Raw genomic sequence first — 7,526 nt, 5'->3', positions numbered from 1 at the left:
CGTAACTGATACAAAGAACAATAAACAAATAAACAAACAAGCTCAGATAAAAAAAAAAACTTAATCCGAAACTCAAAAATTCAAATTCAAATATGGTAAAACCCATCTCAAGATACCGTGCACTCCATCAATATTATGTCTTTGGACAAGAATAATGACTTGTAAGTGATATCTTGGTGCACTAATCAAATACTGATAATAATGAACATATCAAATAATAAATCTTCCTTTGGGCCGATTTACTATTCACATGTAAAACCGAAGAATCATCACGTATTTATTAGCGCAAACATACATGCAATCAAGTTAAACATTTACCTTCCTTTGGGCCGATAAATATTCACCAAAAATTACACGTGCAAAACCTTTTATATTTTAAAATAAATAAATTTTCACAAGAGAGGTCACTTTGGTGACATGTTGCTTCAATTAATTTATTTTAAAATATATATATACTAAAAAATACCATGATTTGAATTTAATCTTTTTTTTTATGTGGGCTGAAATCACAGCCCAAACAAAAATAAACTATGGGCCAAAACCCAAACTTTGTGAAAACCTAGGGTTTTCATCTAGGTTTTCATCTGTGATGACCAAATATGGCCGCCAAACTGAAATACTGAACGAACTTTAATTTGCGAAACTTATAAACAAGAGTCTGAAACCTATTCCAACAAAACTACTATAAACATATAAGTATACTTTTATATGCATGCAAACTGCCTTATAAAACAAAAGAGGAATTTTCTTATATACCAAAAGTTACAAATCCATATAAAGCATAAGGAACAATAATGGTCTGACAAAAGCAATTCTCAATATCAATGCCTGATGAAACCATAATATGATAATGAATAAATATATACATGCGATCAACTATATCACCAGATGATATTTAATAAAAAAAAAAATAAACATCCACAGCAAGCGTCTGACGAATCTTAAAAGACACACCAAAGCATATGCATCCTCCAAATATCAGCGAATAAGACAAAAAAGGAGAAGCATGATGATACCATAATCGCATGAGTCGGCATGACCAAACAAAAGAAAAATCAAACAGTTTCAAAACTGAAGAATCCTAAAGCTGACAATAACAGAGATCACCGACTGCTTTATTCCGAATAAAACTATATATATATATGATCAGAAGAAACCTTACGAATATCTTATACCAAAATTGAAACTGAACACGGCCAAAATAATAATTCCGAATTTCCCCAAAAAATTCAAACATGATAGGCTCTGATACCAATTGTTAGATCCGAATATCACGGGTGAAATCCATCACCTAATTCCACGACCGAATCATGTTGAACATTGGAGAATCATAAACTAAAAGCGGAAGCGTACCTGATGAATCCATGACGGTTGGTCTTCCAGATCAACACGTATTTCTTTGAGAGTCCCTTCAGTTCTCTCTGGCTCACTCTGACGACGGGATATCAGGAATGACAAGAATATTCCGTGTGACCTGGGGACCAGCCGTATTTATAGAGAAACCCTAGGTTACCCTAGTGGGCTTCCTATTTCAACCCACCACTGAAATAGAAGCTCATAATGAGTCTACACATTAAAGGCCCACAACCTGTTAGATACATTAAAGCCCAATAACCGTACACCAAATTAGATCACTTTTAACGGGCCATCTTTATTGACAGTTCACAACACATAATTATTTAACATATAAGCCCAACGTTGGATTAAAGATCCAACATATCGGTTTAAAGATCCAACAGGAACCCCATAATACTTTCACACCACCACAACTTTACCCTGAAATATATATAATAAAACATAAATCAATAATATATATATATATATATATATATATATATATATATATGGGCAAACAAAAGTCACAAGGCTTGTTTATTTTTGTTGTGAAATAGGAAGGCGAGCTCCGCTTTTTTTTTTTTTTTTGTAATCTCTCAGTTATAGGGTGTGAAGATAAGCAGCCGAGCATAACCCTACTACGGCAGCCAAGAAGACGAAAGCCCTGATTAAAATTCATAAGCAAAACAACTCATTGATTAATGGATTATATATCTATATCTCTCTATATATATATATCTAGAGAGAGAGAGAGAAAGAGAGAGATAGAGAGAGATTGTATACCTCAAATTTGGTAATTTGGTCCAAATACATTTTCAATTCAGCGACAATTTCAGTATCAGTGTTTGCATATTTCATGGTGTCAGATTTCCGTGGTTTGGCTTTCTTAGCCGCGGCTAATTCAGAATCAGCAACGACTTTCATGTTCGAGCATGTTCGCCTTATAACTGTGGGAGATTTTTGTGCTATTAAAACATGCATGGCCCTTTCGCGTGAGTCAGCTTTCCGTGCTTTGACTCTCTTAGCTATAGAGTTCACTGGAGTCATGGCTTTGTTTTGGTGCTTCAAACTATGGGAAGGAAATATTTAGGCAAATATTCTAACTTTGCTAAATATTTAGGCAAAAAATATTAATAATTCCAATCTATCCCCTAATCTAACTTTTTGCTGACTTGTTGCTTATGAAAAAACATAATACCTTAATTTGACACACTCTTTTTAATTCCCATTAAAAAAACAAAAAATTAGGTACCTAGACGATTAAAACGTTTAAAATTGCAATATAGCTAACGTTTCGTAAATCTTAGGTAAATAATCATAATGATGACGTGTTATTCCTAATTTACTCTTTCATTAAAATAAAAAAGAGGGTATTTACGTCAATTTGTTACAGATACAGGTTCGTATTCGAAGCCCTAGGTTTTTCATTTTACTTAGAATTTGATTCTCATAAAACCAAAGCCAGAGTACGAACAGAATTTACATGAAGGAAATCACATTTTACAATAAAGCCCTAATACCTTGAACTCTTCATTGCAACTTCGAGAGGGAAGCTTTTCCTTTTCTTACAAGAAATCGATAATGAATCGCAAACTAGATCACCAGATTCCTATTTATAAGTAACTGTTGAAATAACGACCCGGGCCGCAAGGAATTGGACTCGTTTCATATAAAGACAAAAAAATATGAATGTTTTGTTTTTCTTTAATAAACTATTTCGGGAATGTATAAGGAATCCATAGCAACGATGAACAATGGATGAAATTGTTACCAAATTGTTCTTAAATATATAGCTTATGAAATAGAATACCAATTTCCTAGTTTCCTCTTCAATTCCTCCTCACAGATTCCCTCCTCTCTCTTCATTATCACTATTTGTCATCGTCATCTCATGTCTCATCTCTATCTTCATCGGCTTCGTCGTTGTCAGGGGCGGAGGCACGCCCAGGCCTCAAGAGGCCTGGGCCCCTCTAAGCAAAAATTTTCGGGCTTAAAAAAAAAAATTTAGCCTAAATTGAATTTCGACCCCCACTCCTTCCAAGTTCCGGATCGACTGGTCGTTGTTATTTTTTTTTTTTCTTAAATTGAATTCGGATTTGTGTCAAGGTTTTACCAAGGGTGAATGTATCATTTATCTTTGCGGAGAAGTAGATATAAGTAAAAATTGAAAGCGACTTTGATCGCTGAAATGGAGGCCAGTATGTCTTCAAATAAATACTATTGTGCTATAGTTAGAATGCGCTACATAAAAATGAAGTTTGTAAAGTAAATTAATATAGTAAAATCACTAACTATTACTTGTAGGTTAATATTTTTAATTTATTACATGCATTGTGTTGACGCGATTTATATTTATAATCTGGATCCCGATTTCTCATATACAAGAATTAACTAAGGGTTTTGCGGATAATGGCTATATGTTAATTGGCAGGTTGAAACGAATGCAAATAAAATGGACACAATGCTTCCGCCAACCCTGCACTCGTTTGCAGCCATTTCGGCAGAGAGGAAAATAAATTTTAGTTTTATCTCCTATGTTGGTCGAATGAGTATAATTTTAATAATAATAATAAAGTCTAGGAAGAAGGTACAAGAGGGAAGACCCTGATGTAGGACCCGAAACTTCGGCGGGCGGAAAGGTGGCCGACCTTGTCGTAGTGGCTCCGAGCGACATCGAGCCGGAAAATCTCGCCAATGCTGGAGGCAACAAACAGCACGTCACCGTCCACAGGATGCATGGCCAGCACAAACCACGCGGGGGACGCCGTCACGAGCTCGTGAACCAAAGCCCACCGCTCCCCAACCATCTCCCACACTCTCACGGCGCATCCGAGCACCGACGACAGCCTGACCCGTCCGTTGACCACTCCCAGCCCAAGCTTGTCGTTCAAAGCCCGGTCCCACTCCGGGAGATCCACAAACCAGCTCTGACCACGAAAAGGGTCGAACGAGATAACCCCTTTCCCTTCCCCGTCGAGCCAATGTAGAAGCCCGTCGCCACAAGCCACCGGCGGGAGACTTCCCGATCGAAACTTGTTCTGTATCTCTTCCCTTGCAAGAGGCTTCCAGCTTCTACCGTCGAAGCCCACCGTCGCAAAGTAGTTGACCTTTTTCCCTATCTTGTAGGACACGAGATTCTCCCATTTTCCGGTCTGCGACGACATAAACTTCCTGGCCGAGAAGTAAAAGTACTTGCCACCTACCCTACAACCGTCGACAATGACCACCGCGAAATTCCCACTCCCATTCCCGACGAGCCCGACTCCGCATGAATAGGGTAAGCTGAGCCCCGGGAGGCGAGTCCAGTCTGAGTCTCTGCCGACGTAGAAATCGTGGCCTCGCGAGACGAGCAGGAGTTGGCCGCCGCACGAGGAGGCTAGGATCTCCGAGTTCTGGAGGATCTCGTAAGGCGTCACGGTGGGCTTGTCCGGGACAAGCGCGTGGGCGGGGCCGGGCCCGCGCTCGAGGCGGAAGAGGATGGAGGCCCGGAAGTGTGGGAGGAACCGTTTGCTGCTGCGGATGGCGGAACGCCAGCGGCCGCACACCGCCATGCACCGCACAATCGAGCGAGCGTCGGGGAGCCGCTCCACGATTCTCACAAGGACGTCGTCCGGTATCCCCCACGTCGGATCGCTTTCTCCGACCCTCTTCCTCTTGCTCGCCATTACAATGCTCGCACTCACTCTCACAGCTTCACCCTGAAATATACATAATAAAACATAAATGAATAATATATATATATATATATATATATATATATATGCTGAGAGAGAGAGAGAGAAAGAGATTGTATACCTCGGATTCATCAACTTGGTCCGAATACCTTTCCTCAGCCGCACCAATTTCAGCATCAGTGGTTGCGTATTTCATAGGGTCAGCTTTCCGTGGTTTGACTTTCTCATCCGCGGCTAATTCAGAATCAGCAACGATGTTCTTGTTCGAGCCTGGTCGCCTAATAATGATGGGAGATTTCCGTGCTATTAAACCATCCATGGCCTTTTTGCGTGAGTCAGCTTTCCGTGTTCTGACTCTCTTAGCTATAGAGTTCACGGGAGCCATGGCTTTGCTGTGGTGCTTCAAACTATAAGAAGGAAATATTTAGGCGAATAACAAGATAGAAACACACACAAAGCACCGAATCAGTACACATATTCATTAGTGTCGGAATTTGTTTTACTCTACATATATATTCAACATATTGTTCGAACTTAACCGGGAACTAGTCCACATAATATACTTATTTATAAACTTTTTTTTTTATATCAACACAGGATGATTCTGAGGTGAGCGAAGAGTCGATCATAAATTTCCCGTGCGATGCGAGTCCAACAATCTATTCACCAGTTCTTCGTATCACAGAATATGAAAGCCAAAAAGACGAAGAAATTGAATTTCATAAGGGATTTAAGATTAGTGAACAAGAAATACCTTGAATTCTGCTTTCCGATTTTAGCAGAGTCGACTACTGCCATGGCGCTTCCGACTAAAAAATAAGAAATTTTAGGTACAAGAAAAGCTCTGAAAAACAAACCCTAACAATCCCAAAACGTTTGTTCTTTGGAAATTGGAAACTTTCCAAATTTGTTCAGAAAACAAAATTAAGAGACCAGAACAAATACCTTCGGGAGATTCTTTTTCTTTTTTTCCTTTCTTGCGATTGTAGGGTTTTTTTTTCCCGCTCAATTTTTTTTTTCCTTCTTTCTTGCTCAATAAAGCGGTTTGTTCTAAAACAAGGTTTGCATTTAATACGTGATTGCACCTCCAAGTAGGCCCAACATAAGCCCAAGGCTTCATCAAATTTTAAGCCCAATCACGCATCAATTTGCAAATAAGAGGCAGCTCGTCATCGAGATGGGTATTGAAAATCACTTTTTTCAGAAGAGAAATTTCATTGGGCTTAATAAGGCATTAAATATCAATATTAGACCCCCAATGTTTAAAAATATCTAAATATGGACTTTTGGACACATTTTGAACGTTACTTACTTCGAAAGTGCTAACAATATATAGGTTCTGGAATCAACCCTTAGGTGAGTGAACATTAACCTTCTTTCAGGAAGGTTGGATTCCGTATCTATAAATCACTTCCCACTCGAATCATGCTCTGAGAAAACTCCCAAGACATAAGCTGTGATTAGCATGAATAGCCTTTTAGCGAATGAGTCAAAGAGCTCAGTAACATAACCCAGTGTCCATGATCACTTCGGGATTTAGATCAAGTCTCACTGTGACCATCATAGTGACCTCGGTTAGTGTGTCGTAACGGTCCTTAAACGACACATCTACAACCAAGACCTGTCCAAGTCGTACACTTACCACAAGTGTAGAATGCTCCCACATAGTGATCAGCCTTCACCTACGTGTTCCACATATATGACTTTAGATATAGCTTTCCAGGCGTATATCAGTCATCGACCATGTTTTAGCACACCGCCCGAACTCAGGTGCCCAGCACGTGACTCAGTTAGATACGGAGGCTATGGAAGATAGTTGTTATTGATTCTAATTGTTTAGAACTCAACCCACTAATCATATAATGCTAATAAAGTAATCTTATTATCGAATTTAGCAATCATTTATTCATTATCTTCAAGTGGGCAATATTCTCTCATTTTCAAATCATTTTGATCACAATTCTTTTCATTCTAATCCTAGCGCAACCCATTCGAAGATGAAAAGAATTGTGATGAAAATGATTTGAAAATGAGAAAAAAAAAATATGGGTTTTTGAATCAGGGGTATTTTGGTCCAAAATGTGTTCAAAAGTCCATATTTAGATATTTTTAAACATTATGGTATAATCTTGATATTTAATAACTTATTAAGCCCAATTTATGAAATTTCTCTTTCAGAACAGGAAGAAAAAGGAAAAGTTAGGAAAGCGGAATTCAAGGTCCTTCGTCGTATAAGAGGCATAAACTCAGTTTCTCTTTACGATTTTGGTTCTATGACATATTTATATAAATGGCCTGTGTCATATAGGCTCGCTTAAGTCGGATTTGAATAGGCTCATTTTCCAAAGCCAATGGAATATGGAGGACTGAAGCTGATCGTCAAAAGGCTATAGAAATGTACTATGACCAAGTTAAGGAATCTGAGGTCTGTATGTAATGTCAAATTGCATATTACTGTTCATTGAGATATTGTGATTTGTTTTGTGAATCAAATCAGGGATTTCGTGTTAGCCGGTG

General features: G+C 38.6%; 1 protein-coding gene across 2 annotated transcripts; it reads right to left on the bottom strand.

The window, feature by feature from the left end:
* Positions 1–3,713: 3,713 nt before the first annotated feature.
* Positions 3,714–6,181, bottom strand: LOC149378893 (uncharacterized). Of its 2 annotated transcripts, none has more exons than XM_089603533.1 (4): positions 5,955–6,181; positions 5,764–5,818; positions 5,131–5,416; positions 3,714–5,033 (listed from the first exon to the last, which is right to left on the bottom strand). In XM_089603533.1, the coding sequence occupies exons 1-4, from the start codon at positions 6,127–6,129 to the stop codon at positions 3,912–3,914; spliced, it is 1,638 nt and encodes a 545-aa protein (XP_089459659.1). In that variant the 5' UTR covers positions 6,130–6,181; the 3' UTR covers positions 3,714–3,911. The 2 variants fall into 2 exon arrangements, with proteins under 2 accessions (XP_089459659.1, XP_089459660.1); XM_089603534.1 differs by having other exon boundaries at positions 5,131–5,439; positions 5,765–5,818; positions 5,955–6,006.
* Positions 6,182–7,526: the final 1,345 nt, after the last annotated feature.

Source organism: Urtica dioica, chromosome 12 (genome assembly GCF_054948205.1).
Source record: "Urtica dioica subsp. dioica isolate 48M chromosome 12, U.dioica_male_clone48M_v1_H2, whole genome shotgun sequence".
Classification (NCBI taxonomy): domain Eukaryota; kingdom Viridiplantae; phylum Streptophyta; class Magnoliopsida; order Rosales; family Urticaceae; genus Urtica; species Urtica dioica.
This window is presented reverse-complemented; position numbering and strand designations above follow the sequence as displayed.

Excerpts from the sequence above, each read along its gene's own strand:
- LOC149378893 (XM_089603533.1), bottom strand. The coding sequence starts at position 6,129 with ATGAAGCCTTGGGCTTATGTTGGGCCTACTTGGAGGTGCAATCACGTA. Across the intron at positions 5,417-5,763 it reads ATCGGAAAGCAGAATTCAAG|TTTGAAGCACCACAGCAAAG; the intron begins GTATTTCTTGTT and ends TCCTTCTTATAG. Across the intron at positions 5,034-5,130 it reads ACCAAGTTGATGAATCCGAG|GGTGAAGCTGTGAGAGTGAG; the intron begins GTATACAATCTC and ends TGTATATTTCAG.